The 27600-nt window shown below is 41.0% G+C and overlaps 1 protein-coding gene across 1 annotated transcript; it reads right to left on the bottom strand.

The window, feature by feature from the left end:
• Window positions 1–8125: 8125 nt before the first annotated feature.
• Window positions 8126–21608, bottom strand: PRSS35 (serine protease 35). Its single transcript, XM_081140583.1, has 2 exons — window positions 21483–21608; window positions 8126–11160 (listed from the first exon to the last, which is right to left on the bottom strand). The coding sequence occupies exon 2, from the start codon at window positions 11138–11140 to the stop codon at window positions 9899–9901; it is 1242 nt and encodes a 413-aa protein (XP_080996709.1). The 5' UTR covers window positions 11141–11160; window positions 21483–21608; the 3' UTR covers window positions 8126–9898.
• Between the last annotated feature and the right edge of the window lie 5992 nt (window positions 21609–27600).

Raw genomic sequence — 27600 nt, 5'->3', positions numbered from 1 at the left:
TGGCATCTGCTTGGACTGACTGTGAGCCTCAAAGGCAGGAAATGTCACCCCCTGTTCATTTTCCTCAGCACCGAGCACTTCTGTGGGGCCAGGTAAGCGTCTGAAGGATGAACACAGTACGTTAGTTCTTAAAGGCCTCTTCACCGACCTGGATACTGCTGGCCTGTTATCATATTTTTGATTACTGAAGAATAGCTCTTGTATGGTGCTTTTATTGTCAAATGGTATTAGAGTTTTAATAACTATCAGCTTACTGTAATAGAAAAACTAACACCAATGAAAACCCATCTTGAGTGGAAGATTTTAATCACTTTATATCTGGTGTAATGATTGCAAGGGGTTCCCAGTATTAAAGGGTCTCCTTTGTTCTCCAGCTTTCATGTTATTTGTGTTTAAAAAGTGAAGAAAGACAAAAGAGTTTTTGGGAGGAGTAACAGGTTCAGAAGAGGAGGAAAGGGAATGGGTATGAAAAAAGAAATGAGAACTTAATTCACAGAAGATAAATTGTGCAAAGCCCTCTTTCTGCCTCTTAAATAGACACCTTTAACAATATATCCACAAGTTTTTGCTGGTGGAGGAAGGGCCTGGTCTTGCAACAGTGATTACAGTGTTTCTCCTGTGGAAGTAGTTGTTGAAAATCAAAATGAGTGTTATTTTCCTTGGAAAGTCACCCGTTGGTCCCCTATGTTTTTGAGGCAGCAGGTTTTGTGGTACTTTGTTGCTCATCCTCTTGGGCAGTAAGAAAGTTTCTGCTTCTCGTAGCCTTGCCCACAGCAGATTTCACTGCTGGATACATTATTTGGATCCCCTTTGTGAGTGAAAATCTATGGAGGAGAGATGTTTCGTGATTTCACGATATGGTGATTAACCTTGGCTAAACTCTCAGAGCTACAGTGCTAAATCATTCAAGTTCATTTCCAGTTTTGACATGTATGTTCAAATAGCTCTGAAATATACAAAGACATTCTATAATTGGGTCTATAATAGAATTCTACAACCGATTTACAGGCAGAGGCTTCCAAACTCTTTAGTCTCAGGGCTAAAATTTAAAATGTATTGAGGACCTCCAAAGGCTTTGTTTACATGGGTGATATCTGTCAATACTGTGTTAGAAATTAAAACTGAGAATATTTTGTGTTTAATTCATTTAAAATAAAAATATTAAACCCATTATATATTAACATAAGTAAAATATTTTTATGAAAAATTACAATTTCCAAAAACTAATTTAGAAGAGTTTTGCCATCTTTGCAGATCCCTTTAATGTTAGACTTAACAGAAGACAGCTGCATTTTTTGTTGTTGAATTTATTGGGATAACATTGGTTTGCAAAATCATACATGTTTCAAGCATACAATTCAATAAAGCATCATCAGCACACTGCATCAGGCACCCATCGCCCAAGCAAAGTCTCTTTCCATCCCCATTTTACCTCCCTTTGCCCACCTCCACCTACCCCCACCCCCTTCCCTCTGGCCATCACCACACTGTTGTGTGTCTGTGTGTTATGTCTGTATGTTTTTTGGCTAATCCCTTCACCTTCTTTCATCCAGTCCCTCCCCCCCGCCCTCTGACAGCAGTCAGACTGTCCCATGTATCCATGCCTATTTCTATTTTCCACATATAAGTGAAGTCCTATGGTATTTGTCTTTCTCTGACTGGCTCATTTCACTTAGCAAAATACTCTCCAGGTCCATCCATGCTGTTGCAAAGGGTAAGAGTTCATTTTTTATGGCCACATAGTCCTCCATGTGTAAATGTGCCACCGCTTTTCACCCACTCATGTACTGATGGGCGCTTGGGCTGTGTCCAGATCTTGGCTGTTGTAAATAATGCTGCTATGAACATTGGGGGCATAGATGCTTTCAAATTCGTGTTTTGGGATTCTTAGGACATTTTCCCAGAAATGGGATCACTGAGTGCAAGGGCAGCTCCGTGTTTAATCTTTGAGGGGCCTCCACGCCGCCTCCCAGAGCGGCCGCGCAGGGGGCTCCCCTTCCCCACAGCCTCCGGCGCGCGGCGCTCTTCGTTCTCAGTCCTCACCCCAGGAGAGGTTTTCCATTGCTTTTCAGAGAGTGGAAGGGGGAGAAGGAGGGGGCAGGGGGTGAGAGAGAGAGAGAACGCCAGGGATGGAGCCTGCAACCGCAGTACGTGCAACCTTGGCCGGAATAGAACCCGGGACCCTTCAGGCCACAGGCTGATGCTCTAACCACTGGGCCACACTGGCTGGGGCGGCACAGCTGCTTTCTTGTATCTCCTTCGGCACTCAATCTGTTGCGCTAACCCATGCAGTCACAGGGAAACTCCACTGTGAGCATACTGGTGAGAAAGTGGGTGTCTTAGTATTATTATGAAAATAGTTGTTACCTTACCGTATTGTTATAAAATAATTTTGACCTTATAGACCGCTTGAAAGGGTCTCTGGGATCCTCAGGGGTCCCCAGACCACACTTTGAAAACTGGCTGTTCAGTTCTAAAAGGATTGTTCTTATGTTCTTTGAAAGAGAAAAAATTACTAATAGATCGCACTGTGTGTGTGTGTGTGTGTGTGTGTGTGTGTGTGTGTGTGTGTGTAATAGCCCCACCTCCACCGCTAGGCTAAGGGAAACCACTGAAATATCATAAACCCAGTGGACTCCGTTGTACCTCCGTTGGAAACTTACAGATGATTCCAGCAGGAGAGAAAATTTCCAAATACTTCAAAATAGGAAAGCCACAGAGTCTTTTGTTTGATCTTAGCCTAAAAATTGACACATTTAGTTACTGGTTATAAAAAAAAAAAAAAGTGGTCCATGTAGCATTATGATACACTAGTTTTCACCGAAACCCAGGCTTTAATTTGGGAGCATGTGCAGGAGAGACAGGCCCCTATATGCGGGCTGACGGTTGCCCGGGACATCCGCTCACGCAGCCACATCAGTCACGGGCCATCCACGTGAAGTGGCACAGCTGCCCATTTGGTGGGTACCATAGTGTCACTTTTTTCCCCAGGCCACAAAAAAAGCCTTTTAAAGTAAATGTTTCAAGGACAGTGGCAACATACTAAATTCAGTTGTCTCAAAAATAACACATTTTTATTTTTAGGCAATTGCTTGATGGTACTTTTGTTTGGCAGTAGAATCTTTGCACTAAGCCGATTCTGATTTTTAAAAGAAAAAACAAACAGCACTTTTGTAGGTTACTGCAAAGAAATTTTTTTTAAGTATTTAAAAGTTGTATCTTCTAACTTGTTGGCTGCGAATTTGTCGAACAAGTGATCCATTTAAAGTAGTTTTGAGGAAAAAAATTCTCACATCCACCCAGAACTCTCTACTGTGTTACTAGTACATTCTTTTCCTCCAAACCCGGAGATTCGTGGTGTTTTGTGATCTGATATCTGGGTCAGTAGCAATAGTTTAAATTCTAAGTAAGACAAAATTGCAAAGTTTTGACTCCTGTGAATTAATGGGAGGGGAAAGGCTGGTAAGAAGAAGGTGCATGGGGTAGGAAGGGGCTTCTCCTTGCCTTACAGAGCCTCCGCAGCCTAGGGATTATTCTTGGGAAGTCCGCAGTTGTTTATCTAGCTGAGAAGAGAGAAATTCCTTAATGGGCAGTTCTTAGAAAAACATTGTGGTGTTAGCTAAACCCCCCTGTAGCTGGAAGTTTAAGAGTAACATATGGAGGGGAGGCAAAGATGACTATTTTCAGAGAATAAGAGCTGTATCACTCAACATGTCCAGCAGCACACGCACTCACACACACACACACACTCAGACACACACACACGCACTCACACACACACACTCAGACACACACACACGCACTCACACACACACACACACTCTCTAGTTCTAGGATAAATGGTTGCTGATGTCTGCTCTTAGGATATTCTGTTCTTTCAATTATATTAGGTAATTTCTATACTCATCATACTAGTTGCAGCTACCAGGATATTATTTTTGGTGAACGTTTACTTTATACAGGGAAGTCTACTATGGTTAGACAATTAAAGGTATTTTATTCCACCTCCTGAATGTTTCCGTTACGCCCGAGTTGGTGTGTCTATAAACCACAGTGCTGAGCATGAGCATAAACTGGGTGCAGCGGGTGACAAATCCTAAACTCTCAACACACAGTAATATTCAAAATAGACAAATATCTTAACAGTTTAGGATTTGTGGAGTTTAATAAAATACTGGGGAAAGAATTTTTCTTGACTTTTAAGATTAGAATTAGATTTGAGAATAAAAGCAAGTCAATTCTGTAGACCACTGATGTTTCTCTTTTTCTTTTCATTTTTTAAAAATTATTTTTTACCATTTCTTTTAAACAGCTCTAAAAAATAGGCTAAGCTTTTTTTGATAAAAGTCTTTCTATAATGTAATGCCCTCCCAAACTCATACTGGACATAACTAAATGTTATAGTGATTATGCTCTCATTAGAAACATAACACACACTGGTATGCTTTCACATGGCCACTTGCACCAAAACTCAGTAGCTCTAAACTACTGTAACTTTGTAGTGTTATCCTTTTTTATAGATATATATAAATATGTCTTTATTGATTTATTGAGAGGAAGAGAGAGAGAGATAGAAACATCAATGATGAGAGAGTCGTCATTGATGGGTCGAGTCCTGCAGGCCCCTTACTGGGAATGGAGCCCACAACCTGGGCATGTGCCCTGACTGGGAATCGAACCTCGATCTCCTGGATCATAGGCCGATGCTCAACCACTGAGCCACACCCGGCCGGGCTATACCTTTTTTTTTTTAAGTCCTTTAGTCTGTGTGTTGTCAGGCTGTCACTTCATGGGACTGTCGTAGACTTGCCTTGGCAGCTGCCTTCTACTTTTAGTTTGGGAAATCAGATTTCCAAACATGTTAAGATTATTTCTAGAGTAAAAGTAATTTTATGTCATCCATTTTGGTTATTAGAGATTAAATTTTTGGCTTAATATTTTTTCTTATATTTTGGATACTTGAAATTACCAGCAAAAGAAATTCTAGATAAGTGACGCATTATTTGTATGGTATATTACAAATTACTGATGAAATTAAATGTGAAATATAGATAAAAGTAGGGAAACGAGTACTAGCTAGGATGAGCAAAAGCCTAGAGGAACTTTGCAAAATCATCTGTATTCAGTTGTATGAACAAATTCCAAAGTATTTCCCTTATCTAAGCCACATGCGTGAAAATATACACGCTTTTCAGGATATGAATACATACACAGAGAATTTTAAAAATGTAAGTCCAAGTTCGAGTATCAGTAAAACATTTATAAATATAGATGTGCTCACATAGCCAAAGTTCGGTAAAACCGCACTGAAGGCAAAAATGGATAGTAAATTCACATATTGCTCGCGTTGTGAATTGAAGTAGATGTTCTAAGTAGCCAACTTGTTGTAGTGCTTGAAAAAAGTGAAGGGATCTTAAGATATTATTAGAAAATTTAAAATATTACTAAAACAAAAATATTTTGGAGGCAAGTTCTGAGGCAGAGGTTATCTTACTAAACGTGCACATGGCAGAAGGAAAGAATGAGAAGCGACTGCAGGAGCCTGGGCCCCAGCAGCTTGAAGGCATTTTTATCAGAAACTCGAGTCAGCAGGGAATGTGGCAAATACCTGACTCCTTTAGTGCTGCAATATTCTGAGAGTAAAATTCTCATTATAATAAATATTTTCATTATTTAAATATGTAGCTATATCATTAATACAATATACACTTAAGATAATACCTCTGATTTTTTTAAGCCTTATCATGTAGCAGAGTAAGGCCTTAAATGAATACTTGATATTTTAAGCATATGTTAATTGCCTTCTCTGTGCCAGAAGTGAGCACTTGAGATGATGATGATGAAAGCGGGGAGAAGGCTGTTGGTTGGCCTGAGCTGCCACTCACACCCCTTTCCCTAGTTCCTCTGGTGACTGGGACGTTTGTGAGTTCCCTCGGCCTGGCCCAAGATGCAGCTTGTGGGTTTAGAACAGACACCTATTATGGACTGAATGTTTCCCCCCACACACACACACAATTCATATGTTCAAAGATGGGGCCTTAATAAGGTCATTGGAGTTAGACGGGGTCATGAGGTTGGGGCCCTCGTGATGGGAGTAGTCCCCTTATAAAGGGACACGAAAGAGCTCACTAGCTCTCTCTCTAAGAGTGAACCAAGAAGAGGGTGTGTGAGCACTCTGCAAGACAACCACCCACAAACCAAGGGAAGGAGCTTCAGAATGAAACCACCTTGCCGGGACCCCCAGTTGTCCATTTCTGTTGTCTAAGCCGCCAGCGTGTGGTATTTTGCTGGGGCAGCCCAGCGGAGTAAGATAACACCTCACCTGTGGGTGAAGCAAATTAGCCCAGATTGGGATCACAAGTTATTTTAACCACCATGCTCCAGGCAGTTTCACTAACCGCATGGAACTGCCATCTGTTAATTACAGAAAGGAATAAACGGGGAATTTTACTCCAAAGACTTTATGTATGAGTAGAAAGTCATTTGAGGGTGTCTTCTCCCCTTCGTCGAATGATAAATAGATAGAAAACTGTGAATCCTATACAGTGACCCCATCTGATGAGAACAAGATTTCACCATCAATTAGACCAAATCTCCTAAATCCTTCTAAACTTTATAATTTGCCTATTGAAGAAAGAGCAATTCTAGCTATAAAAACCAGTTTATTAAAAAGATTCTTCTGTTAATTAACTGGAGATATTAGAAAGTGCAGTATTTATAGAAGTAGTTTTTGAGCTTTATAAAATCAGTAACCAAAATGTAATTGTTATAGGGAAACCATATTAAAAAATGATACTATTTCCAGGTTATTTATAGCTATAGATTCATGCCCAGTGCTTCCTTCCATGGACTTACTTCTTAATATTCTTAATTTATGATCACAATTCACTTTTGAGGAGAATAAATAGTTGTTTACTAGCATAAGACCAAAGAATTATGAATAATGAAATGATCAACATTGGGATAAAATCAAGAGAAACACAATATAATATTTACAGTTTGTAGCAAACTGAACTAACAAATTAAAACAATGTTATATTACTGAATTAATTTTAATAGCTAAACAATATTTAGGTTTTTTAATCACTGGATGACCAGTTAAAGAAATTGCTGTGAAGGGAAATTAAAATCTAAAATACAAAGATAAACTAGGTAATCTTTATGGTCTCTTCTAACCCTGACATTCTTTCCAAAAAATAAAATTTCAAAAAATTCTTTGATCTACAAATGAAAAAGGTAATGATTTGTCCAGAATGCTGATCTTAGTCATACCTGCGTTTAAATCTTCTTAAAAATGAACATTTGGGATTTAACTAAAAATCATACTAAAAAGGAAAAGAAAAGTATTATTCTGCCCACACATTTATCCATTTGAGCAAGAAAAAACATAAAACAAAACAAAATGTTATTTGGGTAAAGAAAAAAACCCACAATTTTAAATTTCAGTTGTTTTGTGAATAGTTATTTCAGTTCAACCATTGATAAGTTTCTCTAAACAATAAGTCAGTATAGTCCTTTGCACACAGTTGGTATCAGTGTGTGTCAGTGTGTTTAGCTAAGTGAATTCAAATTAATTTTCTATTTCAAATCTATTAAACATAACATTTAGATCATATAAAATTCATAATTCAGTTAGAAAAGAGAAAAGAATGGGAGAACCAAATAAACCTCTGCACAGAAAATGAGCTAAATGTTATATTTTTTGAGAAGCACAACGATTTTAAGGAAATTATGTATATTCAGAATTTAACCTTAAACACCAAACTATTGACACTAAACACCCTAAATTACTCTGAATTTACTCAAATCCCAGGAATTAATTTGTAAGAATCTAAGATGAAGTTTTGTTTGTGTGTGTGTGTGTGTTTGCAATAAGTGTGCAAAATTCGCCTTGAAACATCTTTCATTGCAGTGATCATATAGATGATTTTCCAAAAAAGATCTGAACAAAACTTTTGAGTCAGTAGCCCTCTTCCACTAGCACCAATGGTAAAATACTACTCAGTGAAATGTGTTTAGAATAAATAGAATCATTTTTAAATAAATGACAATTAATTTAATACTTGCTGAAACCCTACATAAAAAACATATATACAGATACAATAAGAGTTATAACTAATTTACTTTTTAAATTTTTTATTGAATGATTTTTAACCAACTCACATTATAAAAGAACGTACACATGTATTGAATTTCAGCTATTTTGGACACCATTTACAAAATCAGTTTATCATAATCTGATCAAATATTCCTTTGCATACTAATCAAGGACTTAGCTCCCCATTCATAAAAATAACAACAAATAAAATAAATTCGAACTCCGGCAAAATCAGTGGCTTGGGTGTGTTGTGACAGAAGAGAATGTGTGCCCTTGAAACCGCCGGGAAGAACAGACCAGAGACTAGGCCTGCAACTCCTGAATTTTATGGTTCGCTAAACTACAAGTCACTAAAACCCTTTAAAAATAAGGGCCTGGCCCTGGCCGGTGTTTCTCAGTGGTTCGAGCATCATCCCATGAACCAAAGGATCTCAGGTTCAATTCCCGGTCAAGGCACATACCCAGGTTTCAGGTTCAATTCCCCCCATCAGGGTGCATGCATGAGGCAAGCAAGCGATGTTTCTCTCTATCTCTTCCTCCCTCTCCCTCCCTCCCTCTCTAGAAGCAATAAAAAACATATCCTCAGGTGAGGATTTAAAAAATAAAAATAAGAGCCTGAACTAATGCCCTTTTACGGCCATTCAGCTAAAATATATCTGTTCATTCAGGAAATATGTAGCAAGTGCCCCAGGGCAGCCACTGGACTCTCTCTGTCGGCTGAGGCTGCCATAATGGCCAGAGTCAGCGAACTGCCTTGGTCCCTAATGAAAATCATCAGAACCTTCTTTTAAAAATTATTCTTAAATCATATTTATTTTAAGGAATTTACTTAAAATTACTAATCAGAGAATTCGCCAAAATAATCTGCCTACGGCCCTACATGGAAAACTGAATTTTGTCAAGGGGGAAAAAGGGCTCTCTTGAAAAAGACAAGAATAGCTTGTCCTAAAAATACATAGGATACTGTGTAGCATAAAATGATGTGCCTTTCAACAAGTGATCACCTACAACTGTTGAGCTGTCTCCCCTACGCATGCATGGAAAGTCCATGGTTGGAATGCTAGTTAAATAAAAGCTTGAGATCTTAAAAAAATCTCAGCTTCCCTATTTTTTAAACTAAATTTATTTCATAGGACGAAGTATTTTTCCCATTTTAAATAATACACACTTCAGTTGATATTTTTCAAAGCAGTAAAATAGTTGATAGTTTGGTTGATAAAGCTATTCCTTATAATTCCTAAAAAAAAATTTTTTTAAATTTTCTCAGACCCAAGAGAAAATAATATAAACACTGAGTCATGAACTGAATGGGTCCATCTCAGAGTAGTACTGTTGTAAATTTTTGTCTCCAACTCGATTTTAAATTTTACTGACTACCTGTGTCTATGCAGTTTCACACTTAACATGTAACCGGCATCCTATTAGATTCTTCTTAGAGTAGGACCCTGAGAATAAGTCCATTGAGAAATCACATTATTTATAGTACCAGCTTGAAGTGGTAAAAGAGTGTCTAATTTTTAAGAAGGCAGAAAGAAACAATTTTTCCCCCCCACAAACCAAACTTACGACCATGTAAAGAAGAATATACGCTTGGCATTGAAACGCCCATCCTAGTGTCCATATCTTGACCTAAACAGTTTTTAAATGTAGGAACATCTCCTAATTTTAAAAAAGTAACTTAATAGGAATGTCGAAATGCTACTAAGAAGAGTTCAAGTCCAGGCATAACCCGGGACGTGCTCTTGCTACAGTAACCAGGACCGGTCCTCCCCGGGATTTGCCGTCGCCGGCCGGGTCGCGTTACCCGTAGGCGCAGTCGGCGCGGTCCCCGCGGATCCAGCGGCACAGCTGCGCGTACTTGAGCGGAGTGATGCGCACGGCCACGTTGTAGTCCTTCTGCGCGCCGGCCACGTCCACCCACTGGTGGCCCGAGTACACCGCGATGATTTTGCGCTTCCAGTTCTTCTTCTCGGGCTCTCTCAGGCGCAGGTAGACGCCGGAGCCGGTGGAGCCCGACTCGGCGTCGCAGTACTGATAGAGCAGATCGCTGGACTCGTCGGACACGCTGCAGAACCGGTAGACCAGCTGGTCCGCCCGGTCGTGATCGAAGCCCGAGAAGTGGATCATGCCGCCGGGGAGCTTCCCGAGCGCCGGGCTCACGCCCAGCTCCATGTACCGCTTCTTGTGCGCGCGCTTCAGCTCCAGGAGGGCGTAGTCGTAGTCCAGGGCGGCGTCCCCGCTGGGGCCTGCGGCCCAGCCTCTGGGAACGTGGGTGTTCCTGACCCGGGTCCACTGGAAGGAGGGCCTGCCCGCGGCCGCGCCCCGGCGCCGCGCGGCTCCCTTCCGCGGCCCGCCCGCCTCGGCTCGCTCCTCCCCGCGCGCTCGGCTGCCCCCTGCCGGCGCGCCGCCGTCAGCGCCCCTCCGGCTCCTCCGGGAAGCCCTGCGCTTCTTGCCGCCGCCTCTGTTCCTCACCTTCAGCAGCCCCACCCTCAGCTTCTGACTGCCCCTCACGTAGTCCTGCCCGTCGTGGACGCAGTGGGCCGCCGTGAGCACGTGCCTGGGGGAGACCAGGACGCCGCTGCAGCCCGTGGACAGCTTCACCGCCGTGCTGAAAGGGAAGCTGGTTAAGAAGCGCTTGTCCAGGATGCTGAACCTGCTGTCCGTGCCGTACACCTGCCGCTTTCTCCGAACAGGCGCCCCCCTCGCGGTGGTATTTGGAGTTGGCTCAAGGTCCAGGCCTTGAACTTTCACCCTGGTCAAGGTCCGGGTGCCGTTCTCAAAGACGGTCTCGTAGGAAAGGGACTCTTCCAGGTCGGAAAGGCTGGGGGCTGGGAGCTGTCGTCGGCACTCAATGCCACACACTTTCTTTAACACCGTCTTGGCGTCGGCCTCAAACGTGGGGCTGGTGAGGTGGAAAGTTCTTTCGCTGACAACCCGGGGTACTTTTCTCAAACGCCACGTAAGATCCTGTTCCATCTCTGATCCATCGACGAGGGTGCACCCAAGGGTGAAAAATATCAACCAAAACAGCGTATTTTCCATTGTGTTCTTCTCTTTTGTCCCTAAAAAAACAAAAAAAGGAAAAGAGAAACTTTAGAATGTTTTCTTTTTAAATGTTCCTTAACCATGTCAGTTAGGCCTTGGTCCTATATGTGCCTTCCCCACAAATAGGAGACCTTATTTCCAACGTACTTAGGTTTTACTGCAATGAAACACCCTGCTAAGTAGGTTCATACAAATTTCCAAAATCAGTACATTGTTTTTCACCCAACCTTCCCTCCACCAGCCCTTACTCACCTCCCCGCATCTGCCATCTCCACCTCTACCTCCCCGGAGGCCCAACGTGTGGGAGAGCAGGGCCAGGCAGCCCCACTCTTCCTTCCCAGGTCTCCTACAACTTTCTTCCAGATGATTTAGACATAAAGATAGCAGGAGATGTCCTGCACTTTCCCTGCAGTTGGCTCCTTAAAAGCAGGGATCATAAGATTCCTCATCTCTAGAATGTAAATGCCTGGCACAGAGCTCAAAAAAGACGCTCATTAGAATACAGGGACTTTGCCCGGACCATGGTTTGCAGACCAAGCTGATTGACGACATAATTAAAATCACCAGATACTATTCTAAAAGCAGTAGAGGTTTTTTCAATAAATAAACGGGGTCATCTGCTATTGACTGGCATTGATTTTTACAAGCAGAACCCCTTATCATAAAAAGAAAGTATGCACAGGCCATTTTACGCTAAAGTCAGAAAAATGTGCCCTGTACTTTTTTTTTTTTTTTAAAAACAAAGTTGTGCCTGGAACTACCCTCTAAGCAAAAAAACATACAAAAAAAGTTTCATAGTGAGATCTTACTGTATGTGAAAATTAGTTACAAGAATCTGTGGAGCAGGGCTATGATTCTGAATTGGCCACTTGGGGGAACATGATCATGGTTAAATATAGTCCCTTTCACCATGGGTCTCCTCATCTAAGAGCAGTGCTTTTGTGTTAAGTGTTTTTAAAGTTGCCAGTACTGATAAGTCATATATTACCTCTTCTAGTGTTTACATCTTCTTACCCTCTTTTCCTGTCTCTCTAGGCTGATGGGTATGTAAATCTGTGTAGTGGAACTGAGGTTTGTCAGTTGTTGCTTCCTGAGGGGGGGGGGGGGTAGCACTCTGGAGCAGCAATTTTGAAATTTGTAAGCTATGCTCCAAGCCGTTTTTCACTACAAGACTTACAAGACTTGGACTCTCAATGCTTTCTGACAATTTTTTTTTGGCATGGAAAACAAAAGTAATGAAGAATGTTAGGAATGTTCCTCAACCCAAGGTACACCCATAGGATCCTGTACACAAGCATGAAAACCACAGGTTGTCCCTGACGCAGAGCTGAACACAGGCATCGCTTGATACAAGAGTTCATTTTATCACGTGCAAGTACAGAATTTTATTAACAAACTAATAACATTCCTTTGGTAAAACACATACTGCATAACCTCTTTATTGTTTAAACATGATATGTCCACCAAAATATGACATAATTAATTTGAATCCCCATGCATTTGAACATATGAAACAAATTTATAATCATCTTTACCATGACTTGGCCTCAGCAAGGTTACATAGTAGTTTTGCAGTTTCCATTGTTTGTATCTGCTCACACTTGAATGCTGAGTGATGGTGATTCTGGTTAATATTAGACTGTTTTGTTAAGTAGCTTGTGACTTGTTTTATTTGGGGAAATAATGGATATTGCCCAAAATTCAATAAAGAATATACTTTGGAAAAGAATCCACGCTCATTTCACAATATTTTCTAATCATTACCATGGCAAATTCAATGTCATACAGAGCAGTAATTATACTGATAATGATTTTGTGGAGCCACTTAGTATTCTCTTTTGTTATCTTCTATGCAGTTTTCACGATGAATACTTCATCAATTTTATTTAAGTGGATTGGAGTGGAAAAGGCCAACAACTCGGTCATTCTACTGAGACCCTGAAAGCCTATGCTTAACTGGCTAGTTCCCAAGATAAAAAAACGATGTCTTTGCCAAAAAAAAATCCCCAGCTAATTCAGAGCATTATTTACTGCCTCTTAGCTTATCAACAGACCAAAACAGATAATAAAAAAGAGAGAGATATTTTATCTACTTGATTCTTAGCAAAATTTCAGTCAAGGGAGTTTTTTGGAAAACAAGTTTTTAAAATCGGGAAACAAGTTTTAAAAATTGATTTTTCATTTCTCCCTTTTTGAGAATAGCTGTCTATTGTGTACTTACTATTACATCCAAGACTGAAAGTCAGCCAAAGAACCTCATTGAGAAATACACAGAATCACTTTGTACATATTATCACTTGATACTAAGGGTCTGTGAAGTAATAAATGTGGGAGAGTCATTCCTAGGCAAAACAGAGATGTCTTAATCATGGTGCTGTGGTACTGTTTCCCAGTTAGTGTTTTGGTTTTTTTCAGTATGATTTAATTTAGTCTTGCAACTTTTTATCTACTTAGGGATTAGAAAGGCAGAATGCAGATATTAAATAAGTGACAAGATGATCTTCTACTATACAAATCGTTGAACTAGAACATGAACCAAATATATATAAGTCTCCCTACTCTTTACTGAATAAAACATGTGCTCTGTGCCATAATTCTGTAGGAAGATTTTAAGAAAGCCCCATGTAATTCTTTTATGTCAACTTGATTAGCCACTGGGTACCCAGATACTTGGTTGAATATTTCCCTGGGTGTGTCTGTGAGGGTGTTTCTGGATGAGATTGACGCTGAACTGGTAGACTGAATAAAGCAGTTTTCCCTCCCTAATGTGGGTGGGCCTCGTCCAATCAGTTGAAGGTCTGAACAGAGCAAAAAGGCTGACCCTCCTGTGAGTAAGGAGAAACACCTCCTTCCTGACTGCTTTGAGCTGAGACATTGCTTTCTTCTTGACTTGGGACTCAAAATGAAACATGAACTACTCAAAGGATGTTATTAATTTGTTAATAAAATTCTGTACTGGTGTATTACAAACTATAAACCTTGTCATAGCAAAGGATGCCCAGCTTGTAGTCCCCAGAGTAGCTAGCAGTGTTAGCATCACCCGGGAACTTGTTAAAAATTATCATTTCAGGACCCAACCACCTACTGTCCAAAACTCTCCAGGAGGAGGGCAGGTTCCCAACTATCTGTGCTTTAACCAGCCTTCCAGGCAATTCTGATACTCAATACAGTTTGAGAACCACCATATCAGCCAAGGCCCTGGTGTAGTAGCTTGAGCCACACACCAGAGGCAGTCTTTCTAGGGATGATTGCATAACTGGGTTTCAATCTGCTTCATGTTTGTATACAAAATAAATTTATTCTGAATTTTTCTCTTTTACTATGTTAGCAACTGCTAATATTGAATGGGTCAGTGGCTTAATAAAGAAAAAACATAACTTACTTTTTTTTAAATTTAAAACTATGGAACGCTTCACAAATTTGTGTGTCATCCTTGCGCAGAGGGCCATGCTAATCTTCTCTGTATCGTTCCAGTTTTAGTATATGTGCTGCCAAAGCGAGCACCATAACTTACTTTTGTTTAAATGACTTAATAATATATCTGAAAAGAGTCAAATCAAGTAGGTTTGTGTGTGATGCCTCCGCCATCTGATGCCACAGACCATGCAGTGGCATGAGTTTGCCAGCCCTGTCTGGTGCCATTTGAGTGAGCCCCACAAAAATAAAAGCCATGCCCACATCTATCCTTGGGCATGGGAAGGGCAGAGCCTTGTAATACGACCTCAGAATCACAGTAATAAGAGGACATGGATTTAGTTAGCCTAATTTGGCCTGTAATTTAAAATTGGACAAATGTTTATGGATGCTTTCTTTTGGAAAATCTAAGTTTGCCTTGTGGTAAAATGTCAATGTAATGCAAATGACAGCTCTTACTGATGGAGCAACCCTGGTTCAGTGGATACATCTACATATGCCCAACGTCCAAAAAGCACTAACTCATGAACCTAGAGATACAGTCCCCACTGGGGCAGCAGCTATAATATTTTGAAATCTTTAATGTCCCTTATCTTCCTTCCTCTTCTTCCTTTTTCCAATCTTCCATTATAATTGTGACCTTAACTGTCATTTTCCAGATGGCTTGGACTTGAGAATTCAAATTCCAGTTTTGGTTAATGAAGTCGTCATGGCTCTCCACCATGAGTCAGTGTGCACACAGTTGATTATGGGTTGGGCCATGGAAATAAACGGAGTAGAAGGGAATTAGGAAGGAAGAATATCAGGCTATGCAGATGAACTTGTACTGATAGAGCAAATACTACTGCACATTTGTACCTGGTCTATATTAACAGAAATAACCACACATTGCTACAAAAGATGACTTATTATTACTATTTTTTTTTTTTTTTTTTTTTTGCTTATGCTGTCTCAGAAATGTGATTGCTGATAGTATTTAGAATATCTGAGTATTGATACCAGCATAGTGGTTACAAGTGCAGACCAAGGAGAAGAAGACTTGGGCTAAGTCTCATCTTTACCACTTATGAAGCAAATGGATTGGGGCAGTTCATTAAGTTCAGTTAAGTTTCACTCCTCACCTGGAAAGTGGAGATAATAATAATCTCTACCTCATAGCATAATTGCAGGGGTGAAATGAGATGATATATGCTCTCAGCAGTGAGCCCAAAGCATGGTAAGCATAAATAGCAGGCTCCTTAATCATGATTGGTCTACCTTCGTGGGTGAATTAATGGTACAGCCATTATGGAAAACACTATGGTGGTTCCTCAGAAAATTAAAAATAGAGTTCCATATGACCCAGCAATTCCTCTCCTGGGTATCTACCTGAAAAACTTGAAAACTTGTATTCACAAAGGTATATGTACCCCTATGTTCACTGCAGCATTATTCAAGGTGGCCAAGACATGGAGACAGCCAAAGTGTCCTTCCCTAGAGGACCGGATAGAGAAGGTGTGATACATACACACTATGGAATACTGCTCAGCCATAAGAAAAGATGAAATACTGCCATTTGCAACAACATGGATGGACTCGGAGAGTATCATGCTAAGCAAAATAAGTCAGTGAGAACCATATGACTTCACTCATATGTGGGACATAAAACTGAAACTCATTAGACACAGACAACAATATGGTGGTTACCAGAGGGAAAGGGGTAGAGGGGGGTAGTAAAGGGTAAAGGGGGGCAAATATATGGTGACGGAAGATGATTTGACTTTGGGTGGTGGGCACACAGTGCAATAATGTATCATAGAAATGTATACTTGAAACCTATATGATCCTATTAACCAATGTCACCCCAATAAATTTAATTTTAAAAAATCACCTTGAAACAACTTATCGCATAAGCCAAAGTTATAGCACTTCTAGTTTTCTAAAAAGTGAAATACTTTTATTTCATGATGGTTTCCAACACACACTCAAACTCCCTTTTTTCTTTCTTGTGTCTTGTTTTGTTTTGTTCAAGGACGGCTTCACTTTAGAGGCTTCCAAAATGAATTTTTTCCTAATTACTCCTTCCTATAAATATCTGTGTTTTTGTAATATAGTTTTCTCATTACTACTAAACTTAAATGTGATTAAACATTACCCAGCCACAAAACACTCAAATTGCATTTCCCTTGACTTATTTATAGCCTGGATCTACACAGGAATTCTGGAACCAAATCAGGTCCTCAGCCTAAAAAGAAATAGAGTCCATGTCAAAATAATAATTCTAAGGGAGTGACTTGCAGTGAAAAAAAAACTAACTTTTTGAAGGAGTCTATCTAGAGTGTATAGATTACTTGAATGACATAATTATATTTATACTTGAGCTCAGGTAGGGCAGGTGGTCTAATGAAAGGTTAGATGATTGCTCACTCTATTAAACATTTCAAATGAATTGTTTTTCTTGCATATGAAAAACGAGGCTGCTGGCTTAACATCAGGGACCTGCACCGAATTGCTTTCCCTCACAAGGTGATAAATTCACACCTACTCAGGCCTTTCATTTCACCTGTCCCTTGTAATGTATGGTGAGGCAGGTGTCCAAATTCATGTATATAAATAGTATGCTGTCACGGAACAGAATTTTGCATTAATCTGTTAAAATTCAGGGAGGGTGGGGGCCTAGTGTGGGTCAGGGACGGCTCAGTCAGACCAATGACCTTAGAGGGCCAACACCAACTTCTACCTTAATGTATGTGTCAGGACACACCAACGATTGCATAACCACTTTTTACAACTTGCCTGTCCTTTTTTTATCCATCCAAGATTTCAACTGTCTACATTTATACACATACGTAAATGTGAAAACATGCCCCAGTCATCTCCCTCCTCCACTTTTATCTCCCTCTTTCTCTCCCTGCTCAGTAAAGATTGACATACAACAGGTAGGCATTGTGACCGGGGCCAGATGTTCTAAATACCTGCAGAGAGAAGTGCTGGCTTAGGCAAAAGGCCACAGCAGGAGAGGGGGCTCATTACTAGTAAGACTAAACAAGTGTAAAGCAAGCCTTAAATGGGTCAGGTTTTGGACAACACCTGTAAAAACTTTAGAAGTCACTTTCACAAATTGGGGGCAGATGTAGAGAAGAAAAGGTATTTTATGGAAGTTCCATTCCTGACCCACTTTAGACCCTCACTAATGTTAATTACTGACCGGAACATTGAATAGTGGCAGCATTTAGGTTAAAAAGTGCATGAAATTTCAGCCACGAGAAAATAACGGTGTTAGTGACATTAACGAATATGAAGAGTGAGAACGGGGGTGTTTCAATCATTATGGAAGCAGTGGGCACTGACATCAAATCAGTTTAAGTACACTTGCTACTTTTTAGCTTTGTGACTTTGTGAAGGTTACTTAATCTCTCCAAACATTATTTTCCACATTTGTTAAATAGGGATAATACTTTAACATATTTTTGTGAGGAACTAACATGACATATATATATATATATATATATATATGTCAAATTAGTGTCATATGTATCATTTATACACAATAAACAGCATAATAAACATTTGACAAATGGCAGCAACATATTAATATAAAACAGTGGAAGTCCAAACATAGGTAGATATTTATAAGGGACTTCATACATTTCTAACTGCTGTGTCCCTCATTGTTTAGGCCAAAGAGAGCCACATCCTAATTCCCAGAACCTGGGATTATGTTCCTTACACGGTAAAAGAGATTTGTAAATGTGATTAAGGATTCTGAGATGAGATTAGCTTGGGTTATCCAGGTGAGCCCAATGTAATCGCAGGGATCCTTATGAGAAGGTAGGAGGGCCTAGTGTGAGAAGGAGCTATGAAGATGGAAGCAGAGGACAGACTGATGCAGGGTCCACAAGCCAAGGGATGTAGAGTGGCCTCTACAACCTGAAAACAGATCCTCGTCTTGAATTTCCAGAAGGAATGCAATCCTGCTGACCCACTTTAGGCTTCTGGCCTTCAGAACTGTAAGATTATGTGTTGTGTTAAGTCACTAAGTTTTCAGTAGTTTTTTACAGCAGCAATAGGAAATCAATACACTTATAAAGGTATGAATCTACCTTTTTTTAAGTTGTCTGCCCTGGGTGTTTAGAAAGAAAGTAGAGAGGGATATAAAGTGGAAAAAAATGTTTGGTTCAGAGTTTTAAACATAAATGAAAATTTTCACTTTAAGGAAAAGTATACAGACATGAAATTTTAGAACTGAAAACAGATCATAACAAAACTTTATGGAGGCATGGAGCAGTATTCCAAGAGAGATGAGAATTGGAAAAGGGGAGATACATTTTATTCAACAAACGGATACTGAAGACTATGCACCATTTCAAAGTCTCTTCAGATCCTCTGTGATAGTTCTTAGCTCTCAAGTTAGCCTAGACAATTTCTAAGACCTCTTTCATCTCTAATGTCCTAGGTTAAACCACAAATGATAAAACACAAATAATGTATTCATCAATGATCCTCAAGAAGCTTCAATTCCTAGTCTTCCCGGGTAGGAATTGCCTGCGATCCATATTGCTTCCACTAGATGGCAAAGTTAGCCTGGTGATAGCAAATCTAAGCTCCTGCATTTAAATTGTTTACATTTCTGAGCTGTGATATAGAATTTATTTTAAAAGCATGTGGAATTCAGCAGGAGGAGAAGTCTAACTGGCTAATATACAAAATGGTTGTCACATATGGAATGTATCACATTTAGAAAACCCATCTACAGGCCACAGAGCCCATCCTGATGAACTGAGAGCTGATAACGCTGTCTTCAGCCAGACAATTTTCTGGCAGGTGGTTTTCCGAAAATCGTTGCAGTGCCAGCACACTTCCACGATGACCTACAGCACTGCTAAATAGTCCCCCAAATGTGCTGCAGTTCATTTCAACATGAAGGAAAATCTTCAACCTGCCAACTATTTCACATATGTTTATCAAATACTTTATAATCCATTCCTAAGGGATATGCTCTCCGCTGATCCTATGCTGAAAATAAATGGCAAGAAAGTTCATTGACAACGTGCCAATTTCTATTCAAAATATCATGCTATAGCACGATTTTCCAGTTTAGTTTCAGGAATGGAGACAAAGTAATGTCTGCTTTAAGAGTTTGGCAGTACCTAGGGGAAAGGAAGATGGTAAAGTTACACAGTTGATTGTTTTACAGTAACCCACATCTTCTGTTTCTCATCACAATAAAAAAATACCCTCCCTTTGTTTTTCAGCTATTTTTCCAGGACATGTACATTTCAATTTATGCAATGGATATGCTCTGTGTAAATCAAATTTGGGGTGAATGGCAGTAAGGGAGCCCCAAGGGAACCCTATGCTGGCTTTCTCATGCACTGACATAGGAAGTGCACAGCATATGGCTCCAAACTGATTTTTATATCTTGCAAGTTGATCTTTGAGAGCAAAGAATGTCTGTAAATGTATTAGGTTTGCTACTTTTCAGGCTTTAAAGGAGCTTCTAATCATGCATCAGTTTAACACGTTTGAAACTTTTGAAGACAACTGTAGTTAGGCAAAGTTATAAAATAACTTTTGCACCACTAGTTTGACTTTGCTGTTTCCTAATCTCTCATCTCAGATTTCTCATCTGCAGTTAACTCAGTGCTAGGTGAGGGAGCTTCAGCCTCCAAAATTCTGAGTCTGATCCTGCTGTTAAAATGCAATATGCTTGCCTTGAGCATTGGGCAGAGAAAGATAAATAATTTACTCAATAGGGAAAAATAACTCACATTAGCAATTGTTTATTTTAACATATAATGAGCACATACTATGTGCCAAGCACATAGGCTAAACAGTCTCATATTTAAAAACATGAAAAAGATTCTTTTAAGCCTACAGGTTTCTGAGCAGTCTGGAATAAAATTCTGGAGAGTTCAATCCCTTTCACACTAAAGAAACTCCTCTAATATTTCCTTAAAAAAATAAAATTCCAAATGATGCTTGGCCACTACTTTCAAGCCTAGATGTCTTATTTGGCTGGGATTTTAACATTCTTCCTACAAATTATAAAACAGATTCTAAGTATAATTCTCCAAGCAGCAAAATATGACTTTTATAATCCTCTCTGGAGACAAATGTACATGAGATAAAATGAGAATTTCAGAAGTTAGTAGGATTAATAAAAGAGGTGGTGGGGGGCACACCTAGATAGGACATGCAGTTTTATGTCAAATCAACGACAGTGTGAAAAGTTCAGAGGATTCTGGCAAGAATATTTTTACAACTTTCAAAATTTTTTATTATAGAAAATGTCCAAACTACATACAAGTAGAGTAAAAAGTATTTTTAAAAGTAGAGAAAAAAGTATATCCCTATGTGCCCATCGGCCAGCTTCAACAATTATCAACCTTTTTCCAATCTTGTTTCATCTATCCCCCCCTTTTCTATTATTTTTTGCTAGACTATTTTACAGCAAGTCCAACACGTTTCAATTTCTTTTCACCTTCTCATTTTAAAAATGTTTCCCACTGCTCCTTTTGCTGACCTGTGCAGCCAAGTTGATGAGAGAGGGGGCATTGAGTCTAGCTTTCATAGTAACCCTGCCAAAGAGGTTTTCAAGAGTAGACTTTATGAAGAATGCGTTTTACACCTTTTCAATAGCATCTGCTAATAATCATAAAAATAAAGAGGTTCCCCTCTGGTACTGCTTAAGTAGAAAGAATTCCATTTATTTTCCCAATGCAAACATTGTTACTGTTCATATTAAACTGCAGAGGCAGGCGCACAGTTGCCTGTTGGAAGAGAAGTTCATTTCTTCCAGGACAAAATGCTCGCTCCGATGCCATCCTTGGCGCCCGTCACAGCAGCGCCCCTCGGATGGGTCCTGCCTTTCGGGGAGACGGCCGAGCTCTGGGGTCTCTCGGGCGGGGCTGAGAGGTGCGGGCGGGGGGCGCCCCATCCTTACCTGTGAGGCTGTTTCGGTCCCCAGGGCGCTGCCCTGCTCGCGTCAAGGAGCCTCCGGGGCGGTCACCGGCGCTGGCCAGCGAGGGGCAGGGCGGGGCGCTGCTGCCACGAGCCGGGGGACAGCGCGAGCCGGGCCGCCCACCGCGCCCGCCTGCAGCCGGCTGCGCCTCCGGAGCCCGCGGCCGAGACTGCGGAGGAGGCAGCGCCCGGCGGCGCCGAGGGGCGATGGGAGGGGAAAGGGGGTGATGACGCCGGGCAGACGTGGGGTGGGATGGGTGGGGGGCGGGGGGAGGAAGGGGGTGGGCCAGACGAGGGGAGGGAGGGAGAAGCCGTCCGCGCACCAGCCGGCCGGGGGCTCTGACACGCGGGGCACATAGAGCGACCGCCACCTGGTCTTTGTCCCCAAAGGGAGTTTCTCAGGCGTTAGGGAAAATGCGTGAGGGGCTCCCAGGAGACGTGGGACCCCCTGAGAGTACGCATCCCTGACCACCTCCGCAGGATACTCTAAGGTGGGTGGGTGTTGGGGGGGAGGGGGTGCCCCAGAGTTGCTAACTTTGTCCCGCGTCTGGCGCTCCCATAGCTGTGGACGGACTCGGCCGGCGGCGCCAGGGCGGTTCCCCAGCAGCATCCCAGGACGCACCCCCCGGGGCAAGGCCGACGGTGCCAGCACCAGGTGCAAAGTCACCTGCAGCCCGAGGCTCCCTCGGGCGCCCGCGGCGGGACAGAGGACCCGCGGCCGCGGGCTGAGCTCGGGCGCCCCCGGGAGCATCCTGCGCCGCCGGCAGGGGGAGCGCGTCGGTCTCCGCGCGGGCCGGCGCTGCAGGGATAGTAGGCTTGCTTTTTTTTTTTTAACTTTTGGCAAATATCCTTTAAGATCCTAGCCCGCCCCAGTCCACCTGAATTCTGACGTGGTCCGTTCTCACTCACTTTTATTCTCCTCTGTAGGGGAGATGCTCCTTCGGGGTAGGGACCAAAGGAGCACCTCGCCGAAGGGACTTCATTGTTTCAGCATCTACTGAGCTGCTTCTCCTTGGGGGCAGATCTGGGCCAGCTGCAGGGATACACAGAGTAGGAAAACTAGATGCTGCCCCTCAAGGCAGGGAGAGCAGGTAAGTGCTCAAGTATTTATAGCACAAGATCTTAGCACGTCCCCTGACACTTGGCTCATTAGTAGGTTATTGCACTTCTCAAGTTCCTATGTATTTTTTTTTAATGAAATGAGATCAGAACATATATACAATTTTGCTTCCTGTGTTTTCACTTAGCATTTTCATTTATGCATTTACCATATAATTTAAATCTATTAATAATTTTTATCGGGTAGAATATAATTCCTTCTGAAGAGCTCTGTCTGCCCAATCATATCATAAGCTTTTACACATCTTTGAATTGCCACCCTCTGCCGCAGGGCCTGAAATGTAATGGGTGCTGATTATGTGTTGAACTGAAAAAGTTTTCCAGTGAAATGAAGTGTGGGAAGTCATAGAGAAAACCGAGAACCCAGAACAAGAAGTTACATCTGACGCTAAATAGCTGTGCCCCGGGCCTCAACTTCTTCACCTGTAAATTAAGAAAGTTGAGCTGGAGGAGTTCTACAGTCTGTACTTCCCAAGCATTTCTGGGATTCTCACACTGCATAAATCTGGAAGGATTTAATATGGACCCTTCATGGACATCACATAAAGCTGACTTCAAGTGCTCTCACATTTCCAGGCCCCCTTCCTGAGTGGGCCTTTTACCCCAAGTCCTCTTTCCCCCCAGCGGTATTAACGTAGAACACTGTGTAAGCTTATGATGTACAGGATGATGATTTCATACATGGATCTATTGCAAAATGTTTGCCATAATAAGGCTAGTTAACACATCGTTTACCTCGCGCAATAACCATTTTGTTATTGTTGTTATGGTGAGAACATTAAAGCTCTACTCTCACAGCAACGTTCAACTATACAATCAAGTATTGGTAACTGGAGTCACCATGCCGTGCATTAGGTTCACCTTATAATTGAACGTTTGTATCTTTTGACTATTTCCATACTTCCCCCACTCCTCAGCCTCCAGTAACCACCATTCTAGTCTCTCTTTTTATGACTCTGATGTTTTTAGATCCCACATATGAGATCATACAGTATTGATCTTTCTCTGTCTGATTTCTTTCACTTAGCATAAAGCCCTCAAGATCCATCCATGTTGTCACAAATGGCAGGATTTCCTTCTTTTTCTTTGCTGAAATAATAATTATATATATAACATACATACATATTACATTTTCTTTATCCATTTACCTGTTAATGAACATGGGTGTGCAGATATCTCTTCAAAATTGTGATTTTTATCTTCTGTAGATATATACCCAGAAGTAGAATTGCTGGGTTATATAGTAGTTCTGTTTTTAAATTTTTGAAGGATTCCTTACTGTTTTCCACAGCAGCTGCACCAATTTACATTTACCCCAACAGTGCACCAGGGTTTCCTTTTCTCCACATCCTCACTGGCATTTGATATCTCTGGGCCTTGAATTTTCTGTGGGTTTACCCTTCATGTTTTCCCTGGCAGATGTTCCAGCAAAGCCTGTAGGATGTCCTGCAGCAGAGGCAGGTATTCACATGTGAACATTATACCATCAAAATGTAATGGGCCCGTTTTACCGATGTGGGGAAGAGCCTGGCATATTGTGGGGCTGTGAAGGTAGCCTTGGGGAAGCACCTGAAAGGTTTATTATTGTCCCTTGCACATGAAGGGAAATTGATCTTAGTTATCAGAAACCTGTACTTATTACTCTTTCCATGAATCTTCTTGAAGATGAAGCACCGTGGCAGAAACACTTTTGCAAAAGCATCCAAAATAAGATAATAACTGTCTGCAAATGACGAAAGACTTAAAAACGGCCATGGTTAAGGAGCTGGTGAGAGTTCACAAACGTATACAAAATGAGGCAATTGACTTGGCTATCCATTCCACTCTTGCTCAGCTTGACCACACATAAAATTCTTTTTTTTTTAAATATATCTTTATTGATTTCAGAGAGAGGAAGGGAGAGGGAGAGAGAGATAGAAACATCGATGATGGAAGAGTGATCATTGATCTGCTGCCTCCTGCACACCCCCGGCTGAGGATGGATCCTGCAGCCCCTGCATGTGCCCTGACCAGACTCGAACGTCTATCTCCTGGATCCTAGGTCGATGCTCAGCCGCTGAGCCATGCCCGGCCGGGCCACACATAAAATTCTCCACTCAAGATTCCTTTCCCACAAACCTTTTGCAACTTTTATATGCCTTTCAGCTTTTGCCCTGTTTTTCCTTTTTGTATTTTGAAATAATCATTTTAATTTAAGACAAATTACTTTTTTACCCTTTACTAAAAAAGTCCAAAAAACAAACAAAAAATGATGTTCATTATATCGTTCTTTTATCCAGAAAACACATTCTATTTTCCTTTCCCTCAATAAAAATGCATCTCCTTTTTTTATACCTTCTTTTATAGAAAACATATATCCTACTTTCCACATACAGTCATTGTCTTTTATCTTTATTATTTTCCAGAAGTTTTGTAAAAAGCCTTAGTTCTCTTACAGATCAATTTTGGCTACCCCAGTCTGTATTTTTAAAAGGCCTCTTTTGTCCTTCGGTCTCTGTGGGCGATGTTTTGGTTAGCTCCTGGGGTGTTTACATTTCAAAGGCATGATAAGATTTACAAGTTTTAGAGACGGAAAGAATTCATGTTTTTTCCTAGGCATTTGGGGATATATTTCTTTATTATCAGAAGTTGAGGGAAATTGCTATTTAAAATTTTCCTTTGTATGAAGGGTCTGACAGTATGGAGCACTTCATCAATTTCATTGTCAATTACCACAGCACCCCCCTTTGTTCTCCTTACTTTCCCAAGGATTCTACCTCTCAGTGTCCCAATCAGACTCTGTCACCAAGTTCAGACCTTAATCTACTGCATCTTTCTCCTTCCTAGCTTCGCAAAATGGCCCACTTAGGTCTCTCTTTTTTTTTTTTCTCTTTAAATAATTTTCTATTTTTTAATTACAGTTGACATACAATATTATTAGTTTCAGGTGTACAATATAGTGGTTAGACATTTATATAATTTATAATATGATTCCTCTCAATAAGTCCAGTACCTACCTGGCACTATACATAGTTATCACAATTACTGACTGTATTCCCTGTGCTCTACTTTATATTCCTGTGACTGTTTTCATAGCTGGAAATTTGTACTTCTTAATTCCTTCCCTTCACCACCCAGCCCCCCAACCCCTCTAATTTATGTGAGCTCTGTCTGTCAGCCCCAAAGAAGCTAAGAGAGTAGCTGACAGCTGCATGTCGGTCCCCAACCTCAGTTTTGATCCAGCTCACTAACGAGTTTCACCTCTAGTCGGGCGTGGGTGGCCAGCTGAACCGCCCACAGCAGAGGCCAGCCCATCGGGGCAACCATCCGTTTCTCTTCGTTGCCGTGTTTGCCGTGTGAAGTTCCCCAAACAAGTGCATTAAAGCAGCCAGCAGTCCACAAGCCTCTAACCTATGGGCCGCCCCTTCTCATATAGAGGTCAATGGCCAGCTCAGGATTTCCCCTACAGATGCCCCTTTCCCAAGGCCCATTTCTTCGGTCTCCTGCCAGGTTCAGCAATGGTTGGGTTGCAACCTCTTCAGGACCTTCCCAGGTGAAGTCTGAAACAACCCCTATACTCAGAGAGCAGGGAGAGACTGAAGAAAAAGGCAGACTACCCAAGATGGGTAGGTGACAGATTTAATAATCAAGGGAACTTACTTAGGCGGCTTGTCTTGCCAGCAGCAAGGTAAGTGGATTTCTGCACCTGCCCGCCAGATCTTAAAAGTTTATGTAGAGGCCTTGCCTGGGGTCAGTCACATACACAGCAGGCCTTAACTGGGGACTGTCATACCCGGTCCAGATAGTCTCAACACCACATTTCTTTCTCAGAGCTGTATTCTGGAAGCAGCATCTGGGGGCAGGAAAGGCAAGTGGAGCACACATTCCAAACACAGGGGAGGGGTGAGCAGGCTCCAAAATGCTTGGGTCCAGCTTGTGGGTTAAACTGGTGGTCACGTCTTCTTGATGACTTTCTCCAACACAGATAGTTCCCTGGAGTTTTTTTCTTGTAATATCCTTATCTGGCTTTGATATCAGGGAGTGTTCCCTCTTCTTCAGTTTCTTAGAAGAGTTCAGAAAGAATTGGCATTAATTCTTCTTTACTAGTTCGGTAAAATTCGCCTGTGAAGACATCTGGTCATGGGCTTTTGGGGAGGGTTTTAATCACTGATTCAATCTCCTTACCAGTAACTGGTCTGTTCAGATTTTCAATTTCTTTATGATTCAGACTTGGTAAGTTGTATTTTTCTAAGAATTTATCAATTTATTCTAGGTTGTCAAATTTGCTGGAGTATAATTTTTCATAGTAGTCCCTTAATGATCTTTTGTAATTTTTTGGCATTTGTGGTAATATCTCCTATTTCATTTATTATTTTATTTATTTAAGTATTCTATGTATTTTCTTGGTAAGTCTAGCTAAAGGTTTATCTATTTTATTTATCTTTTCAGAAAACCAGTTCTTACTTTTATTGACCTTTTTTATTGTTTTTCCATTTCATTTATTTCTGCTCTGTTATTTTCTTCTTTGGCTAATGTTGGGCGTAGTTGTCCTTGTTTTTCTATGTGGGTCCTTAAGGTGTAAAGTTCATTGTTCAGTTGAGATTTTTTGTTTTTCTTAATGTAGGCATTTATCACTATAAACTTCCCTCTTAGCACAGTTTTTGCTGCACCCCGTAAGGTTTGGTATGTTGTGTTTCCATTTTTGTTTCAATATATGTTTTTATTTTTCTGTGATGAAACAAATAAAATAAACAAAAAAGAATTGCATGTGCAAATATATTTGAAAAATGCTGCAAAAAAAATTTAATCTTGGTTTTACAAGAATGTGTTGTTTAGTTTCCACATATTTGTACATTTTCTAGTTTTCCTCTTGTTATTGGCTTCTAGTTTCATACCATTGTGGTCAGAAACTATATTTAATATTTCAGTCTTCTTAAATTTGCCGAGTCGTTTTGTGACATAATATATGATCTATCTTGGAGAACATTTCATGTACACTTGAG

This window comes from Miniopterus schreibersii (assembly GCF_964146895.1).
Source record: "Miniopterus schreibersii genome assembly, chromosome: 6".
NCBI classification, from domain to species: domain Eukaryota; kingdom Metazoa; phylum Chordata; class Mammalia; order Chiroptera; family Miniopteridae; genus Miniopterus; species Miniopterus schreibersii.
This window is presented reverse-complemented; position numbering and strand designations above follow the sequence as displayed.

Coding starts and splice junctions, on each gene's coding strand:
- PRSS35 (XM_081140583.1), bottom strand. CDS start 11,140: ATGGAAAATACGCTGTTTTGGTTGATATTTTTCACCCTTGGGTGCACC.